At 60.7% G+C, this 25,439-nt stretch overlaps 2 protein-coding genes across 2 annotated transcripts; both read left to right on the forward strand.

Annotated features, from left to right (window-relative positions):
- Positions 1-335: 335 nt before the first annotated feature.
- Positions 336-13,114, forward strand: WNK3 (WNK lysine deficient protein kinase 3). The gene is made up of 20 exons (XM_037411547.1): positions 336-1,166; positions 2,056-2,228; positions 2,308-2,528; positions 2,597-2,754; positions 2,841-2,929; positions 3,002-3,221; positions 3,611-3,800; positions 3,870-4,045; positions 4,103-5,782; positions 5,861-5,977; positions 6,088-6,198; positions 6,284-6,311; positions 6,388-6,468; positions 6,586-7,355; positions 7,934-8,114; positions 9,706-9,752; positions 10,482-10,699; positions 10,789-11,012; positions 11,606-11,744; positions 11,870-13,114. The coding sequence occupies exons 1-20, from the start codon at positions 831-833 to the stop codon at positions 11,910-11,912; spliced, it is 5,202 nt and encodes a 1,733-aa protein (XP_037267444.1). The 5' UTR covers positions 336-830; the 3' UTR covers positions 11,913-13,114.
- Positions 13,115-14,365: 1,251 nt separating this feature from the next.
- On the forward strand, positions 14,366-25,278 carry PHF8 (PHD finger protein 8). Its single transcript, XM_037411546.1, is given in 22 exon segments — positions 14,366-14,552; positions 15,560-15,649; positions 16,160-16,268; positions 17,232-17,389; positions 17,470-17,615; positions 18,096-18,157; positions 18,159-18,276; positions 18,927-19,089; positions 19,187-19,274; positions 19,894-20,000; positions 20,257-20,348; positions 20,612-20,701; positions 20,990-21,175; positions 21,255-21,340; positions 21,529-21,680; positions 21,907-21,992; positions 22,391-22,503; positions 22,851-23,101; positions 23,197-23,292; positions 23,950-24,059; positions 24,514-24,871; positions 24,959-25,278. Coding segments are annotated over 22 exon segments (2,922 nt in total). The 5' UTR covers positions 14,366-14,380; the 3' UTR covers positions 25,048-25,278.
- Positions 25,279-25,439: the final 161 nt, after the last annotated feature.

A 25,439-nucleotide genomic window follows, 5' to 3' on the forward strand; every position in this document is an offset into this window, starting at 1 on the left:
GGGGCCTGTAGGGGGTTACAGGAGATGTGGAGGTATATGGGGGCTATAGGGGGTGTAGGGGTATAAAAGGTCTATAAGGCGTATGGGGCACGTAGGAGCTATAGGGGCATGAAAGGGCTATAGGAGATGTGAAAGTACACAAGGGGTGTGGGATGCACAGCATCCATAGGGGGTGTGGGGGATACAGAGGGTCTATGGGGGGTACAGAAGGGCTGTAGGGGGTGGGTACTGGTCGGAACCGAGCATACGCTGTGTCTATAGGATCTATAGAGGCTATAGGGGGTGGGATACTGGAGGGATCTGAGGGCAGGGGGCTACACCCACGGGGTACCTATAGCTCCCAGGGCGGGTGGGCAGGGCTGCGGTGCCTATAGCATCTATGGGGGGACAAGCCACCTGCGCCCAGCAGTCCCTCCAGAGGAAAAGGCCGATGTATATGGGGGGGGGGGGGCGGGGGGATACTCCCACCCCCTATGGATTTTTGGGACCCCCCTAATTAACCCCTCCCCTCTAATTATTTAACCTGGCTCCTCCTTAATGAAGCCTCTTTGTTTCCCCAGCAGGTCCCCCCATAGGGGGGGGGGTGACAGTGCAACCACCGGTGACACTGGGGACACACACACCCCCGCAAAAATTGAGGTAACCCCACTGGGGACCCCACCCCCAACCCCCCCCCTCCTGCCCCCCCCCCCCCCCCCCGATGCCTGGGTCCCCGTTCCACCCCACAGGTCTATAGGGTCAACCAAGCCCCCCGTGAGGACCCCCTTATTTTAGCCCCCCCCCAGGCACCTCAGTATTTAAAGCACGGGGCAGGGGGGTGTGGGGACAACATGGCCACCGATTTGGGGGACCCCAGAGTCCCTGTGTCCCCCCCTGTCCCCCCCAAACGCTTCTTCCGAAAGAGCGTGGAGTTATTGGAGGATGAAGAACGGGGACCACCAAACGATCGTGGAGACCCCGAGTTTCGGGGGGTTCTCGAGTTTCGGGGGGGGGGCACGGGAGGGAAGGAGGAGGTGGAGGAAGAAGCCGAGATGAAGGCGGTGGCCACCTCGCCGGGTGGAAGATTCCTTAAATTCGACATCGAGCTGGGACGCGGAGCCTTCAAGACAGTCTTCAAGGGCTTCGACACCGACACCTGGGTGGAGGTGGCTTGGTGTGAGCTGCAGGTGAGCCCCCAAAGTGGGTTCCTGGGTGGCGAGGGCACTGCCATGGGGTGCAGATGGGGGTGGCCCTTCATTAAGGGGGTTTTGGTTAATCAGTGGGGTTTAGAAAGGTGGGTGGGCTCCAAAAATGGGTTTGGAGGTCTTCTGAACCCTCAAATTTATCTTGAAGCTCTTCCAAAGTCAATGGCACCCCAAAATTCATCATGAACCCTCATGGCTGGCCCCTCAAATTGATCTTTATGCTCCTCCAAAGTCAATAACACCCCAAAATTCACCATGACCATGACGGTTGGCCCCTCAAATTGATCTTGAACATCTCCTGAAGTCCCAAATTCACCATGAATTCTACAATTGGCCCCCCAACCTCACAGCTGATCCCCCTGAAGATAATAAACCCCCAAATTCACCACAAACCCTGCAGGTGGCCCCTCCAACCTGTTGATTCCATCGTTCAACCCTTCAACTCCTCGACATTCCCCATATCCATGTCTCCAAAGCCCTTGACGCCACCCCCACGCACAAAGTCCCCTTCCAACCCCCCAATCTTGCCAATTAGCTCCAGATTTACCCATTTCTCTCCCAAATTTATTAATTATCCTCTTAAACTGCCGGATTCCTCAACGTACCACAAAATGAATCCCTGAAACCCTCAAATTCATTCATCTCAACTCGCCAGTGAATCCCGGCAGCTCCTGCCAACGGGCACCGGGCCATGGCCAATTAATTACAGCCTCTTAACGAGCGGCGAGCGTTCCTCAGGGAGTTGAAGGAGCTTTTAGGCACGGCAGGATGAGGCTCATCGCTCGGCTTGGCCGGCAAACGCGGTGGGTGATGATGATCCCTGAATTGGGGGTGGGTTTGATGTTGTCCATCCTCCCTCCCTGGGCACCAGGACCGCAAGTTGACCAAGGTGGAGCAGCAACGGTTTAAGGAAGAAGCGGAGATGTTGAAGGGGTTGCAGCACCCCAACATCGTCCGCTTCTATGACTCTTGGGAGTCCACAGTCAAGGGCAAGAAGTGCATCGTCCTCGTCACTGAACTGATGACCTCCGGCACCCTCAAGACGTGAGTGATGGTGTTTCGTGGCACATTGGTGCAGTGGAGCTGAGGAGGTGACAGTGGGTCGGCTTGCCTTGTCACACAGGTATCTCAAGAGGTTCAAGGTGATGAAGCCCAAGGTGTTACGGAGCTGGTGCCGGCAGATCTTGAAGGGTCTCCACTTTCTCCACACCCGTACACCACCCATCATCCACCGGGACCTCAAGTGCGACAACATCTTCATCACCGGCCCCACGGGTTCCGTCAAAATCGGCGATTTGGGTCTGGCCACCCTCATGAGGACCTCTTTCGCCAAAAGTGTCATTGGTAAGACGCGTCGTGCCGAAGCACGCCTGCCGGTTGCCAGGTGCTGGTTCTCACTGCCCGCCCCGTAGGTACACCTGAATTCATGGCCCCAGAGATGTACGAGGAACGCTACGATGAGTCGGTGGATGTCTATGCCTTCGGGATGTGCATGTTGGAGATGGGCACCTCTGAGTATCCCTACTCCGAGTGCCAAAACGCTGCCCAGATCTACCGCAAAGTCACCAGCGTGGGTTCCTGGTCTTGCCAGCGTGTCCCAACACCCTTCCAGCACTGTGGTGGTGGGCATCATCACTGCGCTTCCTCTTCCTCTAGGGCATCAAGCCGGCCAGCTTCGACAAGGTGACGGACCCAGAGGTGAAGGAGATCATCGAAGGTTGCATCCGGCAGAACAAGGCGGAGAGGTGGGAGAAGAGGGGTGCTACATGGGGATCCCCTAGATGACACCCCAATGTTGACCACGCTCTTGCCCATAGGCTTTCCATCCGGGACCTACTGAACCATGCTTTCTTCGCGGAGGACACGGGGTTACGCGTGGAGCTGGCAGAGGATGACGGGGGTCTCGACTCCTCCTTGGCACTCCGACTTTGGGTGGAGGACCCCAAGAAGTTGAAGGGGAAGCACAAGGACAACGAGGCCATCGAGTTCAGCTTCAACTTGGAGGCCGATGTCCCCGAGGAGGTGGCCTACGAGATGGTGAGTGGTGCCAGGGTCCAGAGGTGGCATCTGGGGGCTGAGAACCTGTGGGGGGTACCCCAAAACCCTGCTGGGGTTGGCCCCTCCAACTTGTCTTGACCCTTCCTGAAGTCAACAAGCCTGCAAAATTGCCATGAACCCTACAGCTGGCCCCTCAAACTCATGTTGAACCCCTTCCAAAGCCAACGATCCCCTAAATTCCTCCATGAACTGTGTGGTTGGCCCCTCAAACTTATCTTGAACCCCGCAAAGATCAATCGACCTATAAATTCACCCATGAACCCTACTCTTGGCCCCTCAAATTCTTCTTGAACCCTTCCCAAGCCAACAGTTCTCCAAGTTCACCATGACCTGCTCCCCACGGACATCCCGTTTTCTCCCCCAACCAGGTGAAATCCGGCTTCTTCCATGAAAGTGACTCCAAAGCTGTTGCCAAGTCCATCCGGGACCGGTTGATGTTGGTGAGGAAGACGCGGGAGAAGAAGCAAGCAGAAGGTCGGGGACTCCCTGAAAATGAGGACACTGAGGTGGATCAACACGTCCGGCAGCAGCTGCTCCGGCAACAGCCCCCCACTGCTGGTGAGACCCCCAGCTTCCACCCCACGGCTGGTGGCCCCCCAAAACTGCTCACCCCTGGTTGTTCCTCAGCAGCCGATGGGCTCTTGGAGAACGGTCCCATCTCAGATGCCACCAGCACCCGTGGTCTCACCGGGGCACCTGAGCCTGCACCACAGCTCCTTGGGTGCTACCAACAAGGGCCACCAGGACCCCCTCAAGATGGGGCATCCCCCACTTGTGGCCATCCCAACCCCTTGCAGGTGCCAGTAAGTCCCCATCACACCGGGTTGGGGTGGGGACCATGGGACCACCTCCCACCGCAGCACCTCGACCCACAGGTCACCTACGGGGTGGAGGGGACATCAACAGATGTCACCGGAGGTGCCACCACAGCGGTGCTGGAGCCATCTGGTGTTGATGGGGAGCCAGGGGTCGGTGCAATGCAGATGTCATCAGGGGTGTCATCGGTGGTGGTGGCACGGCTGCAGCCAGCTCCTGGGGCACCGGGTCCGGGGATGGCACCGGCGGTGCCCAGCGTGCAGCCGGCTCCAGGGATGCCACCAGCTCCAGGGATGCCACCGCCAACTGGAATGCCACCAGCTCCAGGGATGCCACCACCAGCTGGGATGCCACCGCCAACTGGAATGCCACCAGCTCCAGGGATGCCACCGTCAACTGGAATGCCACCAGCTCCAGGGATGCCACCACCAGCTGGGATGCCACCGCCAACTGGAATGCCACCAGCTCCAGGGATGCCACCACCAGCTGGGATGCCACCGCCAACTGGAATGCCACCAGCTCCAGGGATGCCACCACCAGCTGGCATGCTACCAGGTCCAGGGATGCCACCACCACCCGGAATGCCAGCTGCTCTGGCAATGCCACCACCAACCGGGATGCCACCACCAACTGGGATGCCACCACAGTCGGTCCCCATTGTGCAGCTGCAGCCAGCTCCGGGGATGCCACCAGCCCAAGGGATGCCACCACTTCCAGTCCCCACCATGCAGCCACAGCTGGTGCCAGGGATGCCACCAGCTCCAGGGATGCCACCACAGCAGGTGCCCACCATCCAGTCGCAGCTGGCTCCAGGGATGCCACCACCAGCTGGGATGCCACCACAGCCGATCCCCACCATGCAGCCACAGCCAGCCCCAGGGATGCCACCAGCTGTGGGGATACCATCAGCTCCAGAGATGCCACCAACCGTGGGGATGCCACCCCTATCTGGGTTGCCACCAGCCCCAGTGGTGCCACCTCCATCTGGGATGCCACCAGCCCTAGGGATGCCACCAACCATGGGGACATCGCCAGCCCCAGGGATGCCACCAACCATGGGGACATCACCAGCCCCAGGGATGCCACCTCCATCTGGGATGCCACCAGCCCCAGGGATGCCACCAACCATGGGGACGTTGCCAGCCCCAGGGATGCCACCAACCATGGGGACATCACCAGCCCCAGGGATGCCACCTCCATCTGGGATGCCACCAGCCCTAGGGATACCACCAACCATGGGGACATCGCCAGCCCCAGGGATGCCACCTCCATCTGGGATGCCACCAGCCCTAGGGATGCCACCAACCATGGGGACACCACCAGCCCAAGGGATGCCACCAACCATGGGGACATCGCCAGCCCCAGGGATGCCACCTCCATCTGGGATGCCACCAACCATGGGGACACCATCAGCCCAAGGGATGCCACCAACCATGGGGACATCGCCAGCCCCAGGGATGCCACCTCTGTCTGGGATGCCACCAGCCCCAGGGATGCCACTGCTTCCCACCCTGCCAGCAGGTCCCCCACTGGAAGACGCATCCCTGCACCCCGATCCCCCAACATCTGCCACCAACCCTCCAGATGCGGTGCCCTTCCTCCGTGTCCCCGAGGCCACCACTGTCCCCGAGCCCCCTGGTGCCAAACCTGACCGCATCCGACAACGCCGAGCCTCCTGCCCACGTCCGGAGAGGATTCCTCGCTTCCAGCTCACCGTCCTCCAGGTCAGTACGGGGAAGGGGGACTGTTTTGGGGGGGTGGGACAGAGGGACACCCCGTAACTCACGTCCCCAACCCCGTAGGTCTCCTCCCCTGGGGACAACACGGTGGAGTGTCAGCTGGAGACCCACGACAGCAAGATGGTGACCTTCAAGTTCGATGCCGATGGAGACGCCCCGGAGGACATTGCTTGCTACATGGTGACACCCCCCCGCCCCAAACCCCAAAACTCCTCCCCCCACCCTAAAACCCCTCCCCCAATTAATGTCACACCCCCCCACCCCACCCCAAACTAATTGTCCTCTGGAAGGTTGAGGACAACTTCGTGCTGGAGGGTGAGCGGGAGAAGTTTGTGGAGGAGCTGAAGGCCATCGTGGCACAGGCGCGAGGGCTCCTCGGTGCCCCCCCCATGGACCCCCAGGTGACCCCCCACACCCCATGTCCCCGGACACCTGGGGCCACCGCAGCAGTTGACCTGTAACCCCCCCCAAAATGTCTCCTCACAGGCGGGACCTCCTGAGCAGGCGGGTGGTGGTGAGTAGCAGGGGAGGGGGAGGGGCAGCGGGGTCACCCTCCACCCCCCAACCACCCTCCCCCCTCCCCCCCCCAGGAGAAGGTGCCCCCCAATCGTCCCCCGTCGGTCGTTGGAGGTTTTGCATCAACCAGACCATCAGGAACCGGGAAGCCACTGGTGAGTCACCCAAGAGGGGACATGGAACGTGGCGGGGGGGAGGGTACGTGGGACACCAGTGTCCCCCCATGCCTCCCCCCACAACCTCCATGGATTGGGGGTGTCACCTCCTTGCAGGTCCTGGAGGACCTCCACCCAACCGACGAGCCTTGGGGACATCCAGTGGCGGCGAGGTGGATGTGATCCCAGATGTTGGTGACCCTCAAGAACCAGGGATTGTTGTCGCCAGACCCCAGGAGCCAGGTGGCCCTCAAGGACCAGGGGTGGTCATCACTGGAGCATTGGAGCAGGATGAACCTGGGGGACCAGAGATGATTGTCCCCAAACCCAGTGGCCTGGGTGTCCTCCAAGGACAGGAGATGATTGTCCCCAAACCCTGTGAGCTGGACACACCCAATGGACAAGAGACAACCGTCCCGAACCCCCCTGAGCTTGGTGTCTCTCAAGGACAGGAGAAGACCATCCCCAAGCCCTGTGACCTAGGTGTCCCTCAAGGACTGGAGATGATCGTCACCAGACCCCAAGAGCTGGATGAACCCATGGGACCAGAGATGATTGTCCCCAAATCCCAAGACCCTGATGTCCCCCAAGGACCAGGGACAACTGTCACCAGCACTTGGAAACAGGATGGACCTGGGCAACCAGACACAACTGTCCCCAAACCTGAAGAGCCTGAGGACTACCAAGGACCAGACACCGTCATCCCTGGACACCAAGACCTGGGTCTCCCTGAAGGAGAGGGGATGACTGTCACCAGAGCTTGGGAGCAGGATGGACCTGGGGAACTGGAGACAATTGTCCCCAAACCCCAAGAGCTCGATGTCCCTCAAGGACCAGAGATGGCCATTGCCGGAGCCTGGGAGCAGGATGCACTCACAGGACCAGAGGTGATTGTCCCCAAACCCCAGGACAGTGGTGTCCCCCAAGGATTGGAGACCATTGTCCCCAAACCCCAAGACCTGGACATTCTCCAAGGACTAAAGACCATTGTCCCCCAAACCCCAAGACTTTGGTGCCCCCAAAGACCAGAGAACCCCAAGACCTTGATGTCCCTCAAACCCCAAGACTCTGGTGCCCCCAAAGACCAGAGGACCCCAAGACTTTGGTGTCCCTCAAACCCCAAGATTTCGGTGCCCCCAAAGACCAGAGGACCCCAAGAAAGACCTTGATGTCCCTCAAACCCCAAAACTCTGGTGCCCCCAAAGACCAGAGGACCCCAAGACTTTGGTGTCCCTCAAACCCCAAGATTTCGGTGCCCCCAAAGACCAGAGGACCCCAAGAAAGACCTTGATGTCCCTCAAACCCCAAGACTCTGGTGCCCCCAAAGACCAGAGGACCCCAAGACCTTGGTGTCCCCCATGACCTTGGCGTCCCTCAAACACCAACGACAACCTTCCCCACCCCCCTGCCCCACCCCCGACATTTTGTGGGGGCTGGTGGCCACCTCAGCACCCCATTTCCACAGGATCCCCCAGCGGAGAGGACCCCGGGCCGCCCCACCGCTGGGGGGAGCTATTTCGCCCTGGGGTTTAACTGCCCCCGCCTCAAAAACCCTGTCAGCAAGAAGACCTGGGGTCGCAAGATCAAAAGCTGGGCCCGGCGGCTCCGGCAGCCCCCCCCTGCTGCGGGGGGACACCCCCTGCCAGGTAGGGGGGCTGCGTCCCCACCTCCACCCCCCACTGGTGCCCCCATTTATCCCCCCTCATTTGTAACCCCTCTTACACCCTTCTCCATATGTACCGCTATAGATGTATATAAATGTACGACCCACGTGTATACCCCCTCCCCGTATGTGCTCCTCGCTATATGTACTGCTCCATAAAGCTGCCATATAGACCCCTCCCTGTACATACCCCCAAATACACCCCTCATATATCCCCCTCCCCATGCATACGCACCTATACACCATACGTATTCTCATATGTATGTTTCCTGATATATAGTCCCCATATAACTACACCCCCTCATAGATCCCCCTCCCCACGCATACGCACGTATATAACACCGTATGTATTCTCATATGTATGTCTCCTGATGGATACTCCCCGTATTTACCCCTCACCATTTATAGCCCCAATCTATACACGGCCTTTTAACCCTCCCATTTATCCTCCACCCCATATATACCCCTACATACACCTCCCCATATGTACCCCTATGTACACCTCCCCATATGTACCCCTATGTACACCTCCCCATATGTACCCCTATGTACACCTCCCCATATATACTCCTATATACACCTCCCCATATGTACCCCTACATACACCTCCCCATATATACCCCTACGTACACCTCCCCATATGTACCCCTACGTACACCTCCCCATATGTACCCCTATATACACCTCCCCATATGTACCCCTACGTACACCTCCCCATATGTACCCCTACGTACACCTCCCCATATGTACCCCTACATACACCTCCCCATATGTACCCCTACGTACACCTCCCCATATGTACCCCTACGTACACCTCCCCATATGTACCCCTATGTACACCTCCCCATATGTACCCCTACGTACACCTCCCCATATGTACCCCTATGTACACCTCCCCATATGTACCCCTATGTACACCTCCCCATATGTACCCCTATGTACACCTCCCCATATATACTCCTATATACACCTCCCCATATGTACCCCTACATACACCTCCCCATATATACCCCTACGTACACCTCCCCATATGTACCCCTACGTACACCTCCCCATATGTACCCCTATATACACCTCCCCATATGTACCCCTACGTACACCTCCCCATATATACCCCTATGTACACCTCCCCATATGTACCCCTATATACACCTCCCCATATATACCCCTATATACACCTCCCCATATATACCCCTACGTACACCTCCCCATATGTACCCCTATATACACCTCCCCATATATACCCCTACGTACACCTCCCCATATATACCCCTACGTACACCTCCCCATATGTACCCCTACGTACACCTCCCCATATATACTCCTATATACACCTCCCCATATATACCCCTATGTACACCTCCCCATATGTACCCCTACGTACACCTCCCCATATGTACCCCTATATACACCTCCCCATATGTACCCCTATATACACCTCCCCATATAGACTCCCCATTTTTATCCCCCTTTTTTACCCCCCACATTTATAACCCCATTCACATGTCGCCCTATACATGCCCCTATATGTACCCCTCCCCATATACACATATATACCCTGCCCTGTCCCGCAGGGGAGCCAGAGGAACTGGGGGATCCCCCCCGGCGGGGACGCTGCCAGGTGGGTATTTGTGGGGGTCCCTGTGGAGGGGGGGGAGCAGCCCCATGGACTCCCCGTGTTGGTCTGTGGAGCCCCCCAAACTGCCCCGGGACCCCCCGAAACTGCCCCGGGACCCCCAAACTGATCACAGGGACCCCCTGAAACTGCCCCAGGACCCCCAAACTGCCCCGGGACCCCCCGAAACTGCCCCGGGACCCCCAAACTGATCACAGGGACCCCCTGAAACTGCCCCAGGACCCCCAAACTGCCCCGGGACCCCCAAACTGCTCACGGGGACCCCCTGAAACTGCCCCGGGACCCCCAAACTGCCCCGGGACCCCCCGAAACTGCCCCAGGACCCCCTGAAACTGCCCCGGGACCCCCAAACTGCCCCGGGACCCCCCGAAACTGCCCCGGGACCCCCAAACTGATCACAGGGACCCCCTGAAACTGCCCCAGGACCCCCAAACTGCCCCGGGATCCCCAAACTGCTCACGGGGACCCCCTGAAACTGCCCCGGGACCCCCAAACTACCCTGGGTCCCCCAAACTGCTCACAGGGACCCCCTGAAACTGCCCCAGGACCCCCAAAGAGCCCTTGGGACCCCCCCCCCCAACTTATCCAAGGGACCCTCAACTGCCCCAGGGACCTCCAAACTCCCCCCAGGGACCCCAAATTACAACCCAGGACCCCCCCAAATCCGCCCTCCAGCTCATATCACTGCTATATCCCCCCACACCCTCCTGCAAGCCGCTAACGAACCCCGAATCAAGCGACCCCCCTGAAACCGAAGGCGACTGGGGGGATCCCAGTTCGGAAAGTGAAAGTGGGGGGATGGGGGGGCCCCCTCATCCCCCAGGAGCCCCCCCCCGCCCCCCTGGATCCCCATCGTCCCCCATGAGTAGTGATGGGGAGACTGACCCCGAAGATGAAGATTTACGGGTGGAGCTGCGAAGGTTGCGGGAAAAGTAAGTTGGGAGGGACCCGGGGGAGGTTGGGGGGGGGGGCACCCCAATATTGGGGTACCCCCCCCGACTCCCCCACCTCCCCCCCGTAGGCATATCCAGGAGGTGGTGACGTTACGGGCGCAGCAGGACAAGGAGCTGCGGGAGCTGCACGGGCGGCTCCGTGCCCTAAAAGAAGCTCGAGGGGACCCCAAAAAATTTGGGGGAACCCCCGCCGGGGGATTGTGGAGGACTCCCTCATCATTGCCTCGGGGATCCCCGCGACGGCTTCGGGGTGCCAAGGGAAGAGGACGGGGAAGGGGTGCAGCGGTGACAGGTTTGGGGGGGGGTTGGGGTGCAAGGGGGTGGGTCTGAGGGTACAGGGGAAGTTTTGGGTGTACAAGGAGGGGATTTGGGGGATGCTTAGTCCCTCCTGGGCCCCAGGAAGGGGTTTTGGGGTGCATAAAGGGGGTTCTGGGGTCCAAGGGAGGGTTTGGAGTATAAGGAGGGGTTTTCGGTGCAGGGAGGGTTTTTCTGGGGTGCAAGGCAGGTTTTTGAGGTGCTCAAGTCCCTCCTGGCTCCAGGGAGGAAATTTCAGGGTGTGGGGAGAGGTTTGGGGGTACAGGGAGGTTTTGGGATACTCCATGTTCTGGGGAGGGGCTTCTGGGGATGCAAGGCGGGGGATGGGGTACAGGGAGGAGGTTTGAGTTCTAAGGGGGAATTTGGGGTGCTCAGTCCCTCCTGGGCTCCAGGGAGGGGGTTTTGAGGTGCAAGGGGGGATTTGGGGTATAGGGAGGGACTTCTGGGGTGAAAGGGGGGTTTAGGTATAGGGAGGGGTTTTGGGGTGTCCCATGGTCTGGGGAGGGGGTTGGGGTACAGGTGGGATTTGGGGCACCCCCCTCTCCACTAACCCCCCCTCCCAACACCCAGATGCCTGGGTTCCCCCTGCAGGCCCCCTAACCCACCCAGCCCCCCCCCCTCCTCCCCCAGCCCCTCCAAAAAGGGGCTCTTCCACCGATGACCTGCACCGGCTGGTCGATGAGTGGGTGCAGGATCTGCCCGAGCCCAGGTAACGTGTGGGGGACCCTATGGGGGGGCCCTGAACCCCCTTTGTGGGATGCTTGGGGATGTGTGTGTCCCCCAATATTTAAAACCCACCTTTTTCCTCTCCCCGCTCCCTTCCCAATCCCGCAGGGGACATCGTCGTGGGTGGCCACCCTCCGCGGCGCCCGGATGAACCCCCCAAAATGGGGGGGCTCCCCCCCCTCCAAAAATCAACCTCCATGGGGGGGGCAGTCCCCTCCCACCAGGGACTGAGTGAGGTGGGGGAGCCCTGGTACCTTAAAAGTGCTGTCCCGCAGCCCCCCAAACCTCCTCGTTTCACTCCAAAATCCCCCTGTTTTGGGTCATACCTCCCCCCCCAGGGTGACCCCATTTTTTGGCCCCCAAATCCCCTAATTTCACCCCAAAATACCCTTTTTTGCCCCCACCCCCCAGTGGAATCCCATCTTCGGCCCCCAGCTCACCTTATTTTGCCCCCAACCCTTCTTTTTGGGGGTCACTGCCCCTTTTTGCACTTCCCCTGAGATAAACCACATTTTTGGTACCCAAAATGTCTTTGGTTTCCCCCCCCCCCCCCCCGGGACCCACTGTAAGCCCCCCAAATCACCTCTTTTCAGCTCAAAATGCCTGTTTTGGGCCTAAATTGCATTGTTTCACCCCCAAAACCCCACTCCCCCCCCCCCCAACTGGCCCACTTTTGGCCCCTCAAATTGTCTCTTTTCACCCCAAAATGCCTGTTTTGGGCCTCAAATTGCATTGTTTCACCCCCAAAAAACACTTTCTCTTGGCCTGCCCCCTCCTCCATGGGTGACCACAATTTTTCAGCCTCAAATCACCTCATTTAACCCCAAAACCGTTTTTTGGGGCCTATTCCCCTTTTTTTCCCCTGGTGTATTAGGTGACTCCAATTTTTAGCCCCAATACCGGACCTTGTTTTGCCCTAAAATGTCAACGGTTGAACCCTGACCTCAGTGTCTCCCTCATTTGTCACAAAATTCCCATTTTTCTCCCCTCCTTGAGCGGCCCAAACCTCCATGTTTCACCCTAAACCCCACCCCACCCTCCGGCCCTGCAGGCCTGGAATTCCCCTTAACTGGGGGAACTGGCTGTATTGGTGTTACTGGTGACCTCCCCCCCCAGTGGTCGTACTGGTACGACCTGAACCCACCCCCAGCCTCTTTTTGGGTCATTTCATCCCGTTTTCTGCCCGTCTACCTCACCCATCGCTACGCAGAGAGGTTTTGGGGTGTCTTCCTGGGTGTTCGGGTGAGGAGGGGAGGGAGGCGTTAAATTTTGGGAGAGAAACTGTTATAAAGTGCGAAAAAAGTCCCTGAAAAGGAGAAAAATAAAAGCGTGGCTGGTGGGCGCCACTCCCAAGATGGCGAGTCCCTCCTCAAGATGGCGGGTCCCTCCTCAAGATGGCGGCAACCCCGCCGTACCTTCTATGGGGAGGCGGGTTGTTTCGCCCTTCCCAAAATGGCGGCGCGCCGTGGCCAAAATGGCGCCCGGGCCCCGCCCTCTCCCTCCCCGTTTCCGCGTTTGAATAAAACTTTATCGGGCGGCCGGAGCCGGGCAGGAGCCGCGGCGGCGCCGGGCCGGGCACGGGCACGGGCGGCGGTAACCGGGAGGTGTTGGTGGAGCGGCCGGGCGAGGCCTTGCGCCTGGCCGCTGGGGCCTGCGGCCTAGTCGGGCGGTGGCGGGGGGGACGCGTCGGCCTCGCAGGGAGCACGGGGGCCCTCTAGGCCTTTGCGCGAGGGGGGGGGGACACCCTATAGAGCCGTAGCTGGGGCCCTGTAGGCCGTTTGAGGGGAACCCGTGGCCCCGTAGGCGCTTGGGGGGGGCTGGGGCTTTATAAGCCTCTTTTGGGGGTGGGGGTTTGGGCCCTATAGGCCTTTGGGGGGGGTCCCAAGGACCTATAGAGCCGGGGAGAGCCTATAGGCCCTTTTTGGGGAGCCTTGAGACTCTGTAGGGCCTTTTAGGGTGTCCTAGGGCCCTACGAAGCTGGGGACGCTCTATAAGGACGTTTGGGGGGGGAGTCCAGAGCTCTATAGAGCAGGGGAGGCCCTGTAGGCCCTTCTGAGGGGATCCCAGGGCCCTATAGAGCAGGGGAGGCCCTGTAGGCCCTTCTGAGGGGATCCCAGGGCCCTATAGAGCAGGGGAGGCCCTATAGGCCCTTCTGAGGGGATCCCAGGGCCCTATAGAGCAGGGGAGGCCCTATAGGCCCTTCTGAGGGGATCCCAGGGCCCTATAGAGCAGGGGGAATGCTATAGGCCCTTGGGGAGGGGTGTGCCAAGACCCTATAGTCTGTTTTTGGAGTAGTTTAGGGTCTTAGAGCTGAGGAGGCCCTATAGACCCTTTTTCAGGGGGGGCGCAGGGCCTTTTAGAATCTATAGGCCCTCAGAGGGGTGTCCCAGGCCCCTATAGATCAGTGGGGGGGTGGTGGTGTTCTGTCTCCTAAGCCCTATAGGGAGAGGCAGCTGCTCCTCACGGGGCAGGGGCATATAGGGCAGCACTAAAGGGGGTGGGTGGCTGTTGGGGGGTGTTCTATGGGGGGTCACCTATAGAAAAGCTGAAAGAGTGTGGTTTGGGGGGGGGGGTGTCACGGGAAGGGGGGTTATAGGGACCTGTTGGGCAGTAGGGCGGATGTTCTGGGCTGGGGGAAGGGGTGGGGGGGTCTATAGGGGTGTGTGGTGGTTATATAGGGGCAAGGGGGGGGGGCCATTGCCTCGGTGCCCCGTATACTGCCTGTGCCGGCTGCCCTACGATGTCACCCGCTTCATGATTGAGTGCGATGGCTGCCAGGACTGGTTCCATGGGCAGGTGGGGCACTGGGGGGCTACTGGGGGGAGTGGGGGGCTACGGGGAGGGACTGGGAGAGGCTGGGGGGCCAGCTGGGAAGGCCTGGGAGTGAGTAGGGGGGTTTTTGGAAGAGACTTGGGGGTGAGGAGGGGCTACTGGCATGGACTGGGAGGATTCTGGAAGGGACGGGGGGGACTGGAAGGACTGGGGTGAGGAGGAGGCAATGGGAGGGAACTTGAGGGGGGGACTGGGCGGGAGGAGGGGCTACTGGGAGGAATCTGGGAAGCACTGGGTGCTACTGGGAAGAACTTGGATGGCACTGGGGAGCAGCTGGGAAGGACTGCAGGGTGAGGAGGGGGCACTGGGAGGAGCTGGGGGGCTATTGGGATGAACTGGGATACACTGGGAGGAGTCTGGGGGGTACTGGAAAGCACTGCTTGTTGCTTGGGAGGTACTGGGAGAGGCTGGGGGCCAGCTGGGAAGGACTGGGGGGTGAGGAGGGGCTACTGGAGGAGTCTGGAGGGCACGGGAGTGAGGAGGAGGGACTGGGAGGAGTCTGGGAGAGACTTGAAGGCAACTGGGGAGCAGCTGGGAAGGACTAGAGAGTGAGATGGGAGCACTGGATGAGTCTGGGGGCACTGGAATACACTGAGGAGTTCTGGGCGGAATCTGGGAGGGCACTGGCAGGAGTCGGGAGGACAGGCGTGAAGAGAGGGTTACTGGGAGGAGCAGGGGGCGCTGGGAGGGATCTGGGGGCACTTGAGGGCCACTGGGAGGTGCTGGGGGTGACTGGGAGTAACTGGGAGGCATTTGGGGACAGTTATGCTTGGGTTTCTGGGTGGTAACTGGAGTGTGGGGTTAGGGGGGAGATACTGGGAGGGTTACTGGGGAGAACTGAGGAACTGGGAGTAACTGGGAAGTGCATGGGGAGCTCTGTGCCTGGGGTTCTAGGGCTTGGGGTGCGATGGGAGGGTACTGGGGGTTACTGGGAAGTACTGGGAGGCCTGAGTTTGGGGTTCCCCCGCAGCTGCGTGGGGGTGGAGGAGGAGGCGGCGGCGGAGATCGATCTCTACCACTGCCCCAAGTGCGAGGTGCTGCACGGTCCCTCCGTCAGTGAGTCCCCTGTAGGGCTGTATGGGATGGGGCCGGGCCATATAGGGCCCTGCGGGGCAAGGGACGTATGGGGAGGGGCGGGGTGGGGTGGGTCCTCCCTGGGCTTGTGCCCCCTGTGGACCTGGGCCCTATGGAGCCGGGGACGTGTGGGGAGCGGGGTGGGGGTGGGGGTGGGTCTGCCCAAGCTGGTTTCCCGCTATGGGGCCGTATGGGGTTGGGGCTGGGCCTTGCAGGGCCCTGTGGGGTGGAGGCCGTGCCTTGTGGGGCCGGGTGGGGGTGGGGGATATATGGGGCTGGGTCTCACTGGGCTGGTACCTCTCCTGGGCCGTATGAGACCAGATGGGACTGGGACGGTGTGGGACCACTGGTATCCTGCCCGTACGGGATCGTACGGGACTGGGGCTGGGCTGGTTCCCCCGCCCCTAACCGCAGGAGGGCTTTACGGCACTGGGTCCCTATGTGCACGGTTCCGTATGGATCCATACGTGCGCGGCCCCCGCTTTCCCACAGTGAAACGCCGCCGGGGTCCCCCAAAGCCTCCGGAGGTGGAGCCGGGTCGCCCCGTCCGCACCGGCAGTGCCCAGTTCGTGCGGGAGCTACGTGGCCGGACCTTCCCCAGGTGAGGGGGACGTATAGAGGCGGGCCGTATGCCCGCTATAGGGGCCCTTGGGGAGCTCTGTGTCTCCGCCACTTACGGGTGGCACGTGAGTTTAGGGCTGGTCTGGGCGGGGGCGGGGGCAGCCCTGTGCCATTATGGGGTGTCAGCTTCTCTCCTTATAGGTGCTGTAGGGTCTGTGGGGGTGCTATAGGTGCTATATGCTTCTTGGCATGCCTATAGGGGCTGTAAGGCACTATAGGGGGCTGCATCGCACATTGGGACACCATATATGGAACCTTATAAAAACTGTTGTAGGGAGCCACTGGCTACCACAGGAGACTTTGGGAGGCCGTTATAGGATCTATAGAGCGACGTCAGCTGTTGGGCTGCTATAGGACCTTTCCAAAGCCCTTATAGGAAGAGGAAATCTGTAGCCATCACAAGATGCTCTCTAAAGCTATTGTAGCACCTATAGGGACTATATTACACGTTGCGGCACCGTATAGGAATTCTATACAGCTATTACAGCACCTGGAGCAGCTACATCACCTGTTTGACCCCTGTAGAAACTTATGGAGTTGTTACAAGCACGTATAGAACTTACAACGAGTGGTTATGCCGTGGTGGAAGCCTTACAAAGCCGTTACAACGCTTATAGAAACCACGTAATCATCTCAAGGTGGTCTTTAAGCTATTATGGGATGTATAGGGGTGGCATTACCCGTTAGGGCACCATGGAGGAGCTCTGTAGGAGCTATAGTGCTCATTAGACAACCATAGGAACTCTGTCAAGCCATTATAGGATCTATAGGAGCTGCCTAAATCACTAAATCTCCCTAAACCCCCTACAAAACCCTTGTAGGACTTCCAGGTGCTCCACAATCGCCTCCGGCTGCCCTCTAAAAGCCTTGACAGGACCTATAGGGGTGGCAGGGTCACTGTGGCGCTATAGGGTCTCCATACAGACCTCTATACTTCTTCCAGCGCTGACGAAGTGCTGCTGCGGCCGAGCGGCGCCCAGCTGACAGTGGAATACCTGGAGGAGAAGACCTTTAGCGTCCCCATCCTGGTGGCCCGCAAAGAGGGGCTGGGGAGACTTTGCCCCCCCAACCTTCACCCCCCTGGACGTGGACATTACGTGGGTGAGTTGAGGGGTTCGGGTGGGGTCTGGGGGGAATCCCTTGACTTTTCTATAGGGGCTTTTGGTGGGGGTGATCTATAGGGGCAGAGAAAATCATCGACGTGATTGATGTGGGGAGGCAAGCTGACTGCAGGATGAGGCTGGGGGATTTCGTTGCCTACCTGGGGGGAGCCCGCCGCGACCGCGTCCTCAACGTCATCAGCCTGGAGTTCTCCGACACGCGGTTGGGGTTGATGTCATATCCCTCCGGAGGCCTATGTCATCAAGGAGCTTCCCAGTATGCCCCAGTTACCCCCACAGCATCCCAGGTCTCCTCCCATGGGACACCCCTGGTGCCACCCCTACCCTGGGGACCTCCCCTGTCACCCCCCTGGGGGGGTCTGGTGTCCCCAGTACCCACCTCCAGGACGTCCCAGGTCCTCCCCCATGGGACATCTCTGGTCCCTCCAGTCCCTGTAACACCCCGAGGTCCCCCCCCCCCAACCCTGAGTCCCCCTCAAAACTGGGTGTCCTCCCGCTCCCCAGTCCCTCCTGTTCCCCCCCTATCCCCAGGGACCCCCCCAAATTCTGGATTCCCTCCCACCGCTGGGTCCCCCATCCTTCTCTGCACCTCCTACCCTCCCAGACCTGGGGTTCCCCCAGCCCAGGGGGACCCCCACCTCCATGGGAGGGGTCTCTCACCCCAATAACACTCCTCCTCAGTCTTTCAAAACCTGGTGGAGACGCCACGGATCGTCCGGAAACTGTCGTGGGTGGAAACCTGTGGCCCGGGAGTCAGCGTGTGAGCGTCCCAGCGTGCAGAAATACTGTCTGATGGGGGCCCGTGACAGCTACACCGACTTCCACATCGATTTTGGGGGGACCTCCGTCTGGTATCACGTCCTGAGGGTACGGCAGGGGGCTGGGGGAGCTACAGCATGGCTAGAGCGGGGTTTAAGATTGATTTAGGGGGATTTGGGGGGACTGGGGGGGGGGTTAAAGGGGTTTGAGGCTTGATTTAGGAGGGATTTGGGGGGATTGGGGGGGCTAGAGGGGTTTGAGGCTTGATTTAGGAGGGATTTGGGGGGACTGGGGGGGCTAGAGGGGTTTGAGGGTTGATTTAGGGGGGATTTGGGGGGACTGGGGGGGCTAGAGGGGTTTGAGGGTTGATTTAGGGGGGACTTGGGCTAGAGGGTGGCTAAAGGGGTCATGAGGCGGGTTTAGGGGGGATTTGGAGGGCTATGATGTGTCTAGAGGGGCTGTAGGGTGGGCTTAGGGGGATTTGGGGGCTACAGGGTGTCTAGAGGTGCTATAGGGTAGGTTTAGGGTGGAGTTAGGGGGGCTATAGGGTGTCTAGAGGAGCTATAGGGTGGGCTTAGGGATCACCTGTGGGTCCATACACCACCTTAGGGGTCTCTTAGTGCTCCCCAGACTTCCCAAACTTAGAGTGGGGCACCTTTGGGTGCTGCTTACACCTCCCTGGGGTGCCCATATCACCCTGGAGTGGGTTGGCTGCCCCACGGCTGCCCCACGGCTGCCCCACGGCTGCCCCACGGCAGGGCGAGAAGATCTTCTACCTGGCGCGACCCACGGCGGCCAACCTGGCTTTGTTCGAGGCTTGGAGCAGTTCCCGAAACCAGGGCGAGCTTTTTTTTGGTGACCAAGTCGATCGTTGTTATCGTTGTCCCCTCCGTCAAGGCCAGACTCTCTTCATCCCCACCGGTAATTAAGGAGAGAGGGGGGGCTCTGGGGGACCCCAAACTCCCCCTGCCCCGATCCCCTGCCCCACATACTTTTCCCCCCCCCCCCCCCCCGGCAGGTTGGATTCATGCCGTGCTGACCCCCGTTGACTGTTTGGCTTTTGGGGGCAACTTCTTGCACAGCCTCAACATCGATATGCAGCTCAAGTGGGGTTTTCTGGAGGGGTCTTGTGGGTGGGAGGGGGTTTGGGGGTCCGTTGGTGTGCTTAGGGGGGGCTGTGAGTTTTTGGGGGGGGCCTGTGGGGTGTTTGTGTGTGGGTTTGGAGGGTCTTGGGGGTTTTTGGGTGGTTTGGGGAGGCTTTAGGGGGCTTGGGTGTAGTTTGGGGGGGGATGTGGGGGCAATCTGTGGAGCTATAGGGCAGCTTGGGGGGTTTGGGGTGTTTTGGGGGGCTGCAGTGGGGTTTTAGGGATTTGTGGGGTGGTTTGGGGGGCTTTGCAGTAGTTTGGGGGGGGTCTGTGGGGTTTTGGGGAGTTATAGGGCAACTTGGGGGGGCTTCAGTGTGGTTTTGGGGGGATCTGAGGGGGTCTGAAAGTGTGGTTTGGGGAGATGCAGGATGATTTTGGGGGGCTGGGAGGGGGCCTGCAGGGTTTTGAGGATCTTTGAGGGACTCTGGAGGGGGGCTGCAGAGCAATTTGGGGGGGGGCTGCAAGGCACGGCAAGGTGATGCAGGATGTTGCAGGGCAGTGGGATGCCGTGGGGCTGGGTGCGTCGCTATGGGGTGCCCCCAAGAGCCCCCTGATATCTGCCCCCCCCCCTTTCCGCCAGGGCATACGAGATTGAGAGACGTCTCAGCACCGCTGACCTCTTCAAGTTCCCCAATTTTGAGACCATCTGCTGGTACGTGGGGCGGCATCTCCTGGACACCTTCCGAGGTGGGTCCCGACCCCCAATTTGGGAGGCCCTGGGAGCCCTTAACCCCATTCTGGGGGTTCCTGGGGCTCCTAAACCCTGTTATGGGGGGCCTTGGGGGTCCCAGCTCACTTTTGGGGGGCCTCTGAGGTTCCCATCCCTGTCTGGGGGACATCTTTGAGGTCCCAGCCTATTTTGGAGTTCTCCTGGGGTTCCCATCCCCACCCTGGGATCTTGTACTTTAGGGGGGGTCCCCAAAAATTTTGGGGTCCCCCCCAGGGCTCCGGGAGAACCGCCGACACCCCGCTGCCTACCTGGTTCATGGGGCCAAGGCGTTGACAGCTGCCTTCCGGGCTTGGACCCGCAAAGAGGTAAAAGGGGGGGCCCGTGGTGGTGGTGGTCCCCTGGGGATCTGGGGGGGCTGTGGGGAATTTGGGGGGGGTTACTGGGGGGCTACAATGTGGATAAAGATGATGGGGTGGATGAGTTCAGCCAGGCTTGGGCGGGGGGGGCGGGTTTTTGGGGGTGTCTCCCCGGTTTGGTGGGTGCCCAGGTTGGGTGTGTGTGTGTGTCTAGGGGTGGGGTCCCCCCATTTATTTTAATAACTCCCCCTCCCCCGCCCTCCCCCTATTAGGTTTTAGGGGAGCATGAACATGAGATCCCTGAAACTGTCCGGCCCGGACAGCTCATCAAGGAGCTGGCGAAGGAGATCCGGCTGGTGGAGGTGGGTGACTGGGAGGGACTGGGGAGAGGGACTGGGGCATCAGAAGGGGTGTAGAGGGGTCCTGGAGGGGTATTGAGGAGGTTTTGGGGTTACTGGGAGGGGACTGGGAGGCACTGGGGGCATCGTAGGGGGTTACATAGGGGGTTGCCAAGGATATTCGGGGGGTTACTGGGAGAACTGGGAGTTTCTGGGAGGCACTGGGGAGTTGTCAAGAAGCATTGGGGGGGGGTTACTGGGAGGAACTGGGAGTTACTGGGAGCTCCTGGCTGACCCCCTCTACCCCACCAGGATCTCTTCCAGCAGAGTGCCGGGAAATCAGGGTCCCCCTTCGGACCTCCCCGGGGGGTCCCACCCCCCCTCAAAGATCACCCCCTCAAAAAAGGGGGTCTCTGCAAACCCCCCCCGCCCCCTCGCACCCCTGATGAGGTGGGGACCCTGAAGCCCCCCCCAAACCTCCAGGACGAGGAAGAAGAGGTGAGGAGCACTTCGGAGGGGTGGGTGGCTGGATTTGGTGGACCCTCCCTCTAAATTTTGGGGTGCCCCCCTTCCCCAGGCTGACCCCCCCAGTTCCAGCCCAGAGGAGACGGACCCCGATTCAGAGGGGGACCCCCAAATTCTCCTGGCCAATGGTGGAGCTCGGTGAGGGGGTTTGAGGGAGCTGGGAGTGTCCTGGAATGGTTTTGAAGGTCTCGGGGGGGGGGGGGGGTCTCGGAGGGGTTTTGGGGGGCACTGGAGGGGTTCCAAAGTCGTTTTGGGTGCCGGCGGGGGGGTCTCAGATGGATTTTGGGGTGCAGGGGGTCCCCACTTACCCCAGCCGACCCCCCCAGGTCCCGCTGGAGCCACCCGGGGGGACGTTGGGGGTCCCAGCCCCCCCCATCTCCCCCCTGCTCCCCCCCCAGCCCACCCCTGGACCTGGACTCAGAGGAGGATCTGCAGATTGACGAGACCCCTCCCCGCCGTGGCCCTCGCCGCCTCCCCCGTGAGCTGGGGACCCCCCCCTGCACCCCCAACACCCCCCAGGGCTGCTGCGGGGACCCCCCCCTTCACCCCAAAATCCCTCCGTCTCTATTAATCCCCCCATCCTCTCTTAACCTCCCCCAAACCCCTTCTTAACACCCTCTGAAACCACCCTGCACCTCCAAATCCCACTTTGGGGGTGCTGGGGGTGTGTCACCCCTGGTGACCCTCCAAATCCCCCCCCCTAGGACTCCCCCGAAAACTGCCCCGCGCCAAACCCTGCTCTGACCCCAACCGGGTGCGGGAGCCGGGAGAGGTCGACTTTGATATCGAGGTATGGGGGGGGGCAGGGGGCTGGTTTGGGGGGATTGGGGTGTCCCAGAGGTATTGTGAGGTGCTGGGGGGGGGGGAACTTGGGCGGGGGGGGGGGGGTTCAGGGGGCACTGGGGTTATTTCCAGAGGGGTTTTATGGGACTGGGGGGGGCAGTGGATGGTTTTGGGGGGCACTGAGGGGGTCCCAGAGAGATTTTTGGGGGCTAGGGGGAGTTGGGGTGGCAGTGGGGGGTGTCCCAGAGGGATTTCGGAGTGCTGGGGAGACTCGAGGGGCTATTTAGGGGTGCTGGGGGGGGGGTTGCATGGGCATTTTAGGGTGCTGGGGGGGGCAGTGGGTGGTTTTGAGGGGCTTCGGGGGGGGGGGGTTGGGGTTCACCCCCCTCCCCTGACCCCCTCCAGGAGGATTATACGACGGAGGAAGAGGAGGGGGGAGCAGGGGGCAGCGCAGCCGGCATCCTCGACCTGCTGAAGGCCAGTCGGCAAGTGGGGGGCTCGGAGTACCCTCAACTCAGGTGAGGGGGGGAGGGGAAGGTTTGGGGGGAGGCTATAGGGGGTTTGGGGGAGTCCCTGAAGGTTTGGGGGGTCCCTGGAGGCTGGGGGGAGGGCATATGGGGGGACCCAGGGTTGTGTTGTGGGGGTCCCCAGGGGGTTTGTGGGGGTGCCCAGGGGCTTTGGGGTTCCCTGGGGGCTGTGGGGGGCATATGAGGGGTCTCTGGGTGCTGGGGGGAGCTTGGAGGGGATGTCTGGGTTTTGGGGTGCTGCCAGGTGCTCTGTGGGCTTTTTGGGAGGGGGATCTGGGGGATCTGAGGGTCCCCCAATCCTTGCCCCCCACAAAAATCCTCCCCTCCCCCACTTCCAGCGAGGCCCCTGCCTCCCCCAGCACCCGCGAAGCCATCCAAGGCATGCTCTGCATGGCCAACCTCCCGGCGGGGACCCCCCTGGGACCCCCAAATTGGTGGTCTGGGGGTTCAGGACCCGATCGGGGGGGTCCTGGAATTTCGGGGGGACCGCGACGCCCTCCCCCAGCCCCTCGAAGTACGGACAGCGAGGACGAAGCCAGCATGGATGAACAAGATAGTTTGGGGGCTTGCTTTAAAGATGCCGAATACAGTGAGTTGTTTCCTTGGGGGGTGGGTTGCAAGGGGGGGGACCTCCCAATATTTGATTCTCTCCCTTGACTCCCCCTTTTTCTCCCGCTCTCCCAGTTTATCCCTCGTTAGAGTCGGATGAGGATGATCCAGCTCTGAAATCGCTCCCCAAAAAGAAGAAAGTCACTGATGACGCACCCTGGAGCCCCAAAGGTGGGGGTCCCCCCCCCCCTTTTTTGGAGGAGGAGGGGGGAGATCAGCTCGTGGAGAAGCTGGGGAGGAGATTTGGGGGTACCTAAGGGTTTTGGAGGGGCTACGGGGAGGCTGGAGAGGGGTTTTGGGGGTCCCCAGAAGCTGTAGGTGTCCTTTTGGGGGGGGCTGGGGCTGGGTTTTGGGTGTCCCTAGGGGTTTGGGGGGATATGGGGAGCCTGAGGAGGGGTTTTAGGGGTCCCTAAGAGTTTTGAGGGGCTATGGAGGGGGCTGGGGCTGGCTTTTGGGGGTGCCCGTGTTCTAAGAGGGGGATCTGAGGGGTGGGCTGGGGGTGCCTGAGAGCTATCGGTGTCATTTTAGAGGGGGCCGAGTGGTTTTGGGGTGCTATGGGGGAAGTGGGGCTGGGGTTTAGGGGTCCCTGTGTGCTGGGAGGGGGCTTTGGCGGGCTCCCCGGGGCTTTGGCGGGGTTCCTGGGGGCTTTGGGGAGGCTATAGAAAGAGTTTGGGGGTTTGGGGGACCCCCAGTGGGCTAGGCTTCGGGGGCCCTAGCCATTTTGGGGGGGTGGGAGTGGGTCAAATCCCCGCCTAAAACAACCTAGGAACCCCCAAATTTGCTTACCTTTATTTTTTGGGGTGCTTCCCCCACCCCCCCTTTTTCCAGCCCGGGTCACCCCCACGCTGCCACGGCAGAGCCGGCCGGTGCGGGAAGGGACACGGGTGGCATCAGTGGAGACGGGGCTGGCGGCCGCCGCCGCCAAGCTGGCCCAGCAGGTGGGACTTGGGGGGGCTGAGGGTGGGAGTTTTGGGGTGCAGAGGAGGGTTGGGGGGGCTAACAGGGAGGGATTTGGGCTTCTAAAGGAGGGTTTGGGTCTGTTGGGGGGGTCTGAGGGAGGTTGGGGGGTGATTTTAATTTGGGAGGGTATTTAGGGGGTGTTGATTAGGGGGTTCAGGGGGCCTTGGGGGCATTTTGGGGGTTCAGGGGGAGTTGAGTGGTTCGGGGGGTTGGGGGGCATTTTAGCAGCGTTTGGGGGCATTTTGTGGGGTTCAGGGGGTATTTTAGGGGGTTGGGGGCATTTTAGGGGTTCTGTGAGTAGGTTTTGGGGGCAGTGAGGGAATTTGGGGGGTTCAGGGGGTAGTTAAAGGGTCTGGGGGCAGTTAGGGGGTACGTTTTTGGGGCTTCTTCCCTTGACACCCCCTTTTTCTCTCCCCACCCCCCTCCCCCCAGGAGCACCGCAAGCTGCAGCGCAGGAAGGGCCCGGCCAAACGCCGCCCCCCCTCGCCCCCCTCCCCTGAGGAGGAGGAAGAGGAGGAAGAGGAAGAAGAGGACCCTGTACCAGAGCCGGAACCTGAAGAAGAGCCCGAAGGGGACCCCGAAACTGAGCTTGGAAGTGGGGAAGCGGAGACAGAGCCCCCCCCGGACCCCCCGTATCCCCCCAGTCTGGCCGACCACGAGTACACGGCTCGCCCGGGGGGGCCGGCGGTTTTCGGGGTGGCCCAGCCGGGGCGTGCGCCCACCCCCATGGCCCCCGGAGTCTTCCTCACCCAGCGCCGGCTCCCCCACGCCTCGCCCGCCGCCACCCAGGGTAAGTCGGGGTGTGTGTGTGTGGGTATTTTGGGGATCCCTTGCATTAGGTGGGGGATGGTGGGTGAAGGCGGCCCCGGTTTTGCAGGAAAACGCCCCAAAAAGGGGCTGGCTACGGCCAAGCAGCGCCTGGGCCGGATCCTCAAGATCCATCGCAATGGGAAGCTGCTGCTGTGAGATCCGGGGGCGGGGTCTGTGCAGGACACGCCCACAAGGGGGCGTAACATGCGACAGACCACGCCCCATTCCAGCACCCCACACCTCTGCCTCGCTCGCTATGGGACAGCGCTGCTGCGTGGGGGCCTGGCTGGCTGTGGGCCCGCCCACAAAGGGGCGGAGATAGCGGCAGGCCACGCCCCCGCGGCGCAGCCTCACCTGCAGCCAGCGCTGCGAAGTGTGGCCATGCCAGGCCCCGCCCACAAAAAGCGGAGTTATCGCCAGACCCCGGCCAGCGCGGGACACTGCTCACTGCCCCTTCCCATTGGCTGTCGCTGAATGGAAAGGGCGGGACTTTCTTTCCCATTGGATGCCAAGAGAGGAGACGGTTGAAGGAGCCATACCCGCCCCTG

This window comes from Falco rusticolus, chromosome 18, assembly GCF_015220075.1.
Source record: "Falco rusticolus isolate bFalRus1 chromosome 18, bFalRus1.pri, whole genome shotgun sequence".
NCBI lineage: Eukaryota > Metazoa > Chordata > Aves > Falconiformes > Falconidae > Falco > Falco rusticolus.

What these genes read in the sequence shown, in the direction of transcription:
- WNK3 (XM_037411547.1), top strand. Translation starts at nt 831, where the DNA reads ATGGCCACCGATTTGGGGGACCCCAGAGTCCCTGTGTCCCCCCCTGTC. An exon ending in ACCTCCGGCACCCTCAAGAC is followed by an intron (nt 2,229 to 2,307) that starts GTGAGTGATGGT and finishes CTTGTCACACAG; the next exon opens with GTATCTCAAGAGGTTCAAGG. An exon ending in TCCTGAGCAGGCGGGTGGTG is followed by an intron (nt 6,312 to 6,387) that starts GTGAGTAGCAGG and finishes TCCCCCCCCCAG; the next exon opens with GAGAAGGTGCCCCCCAATCG.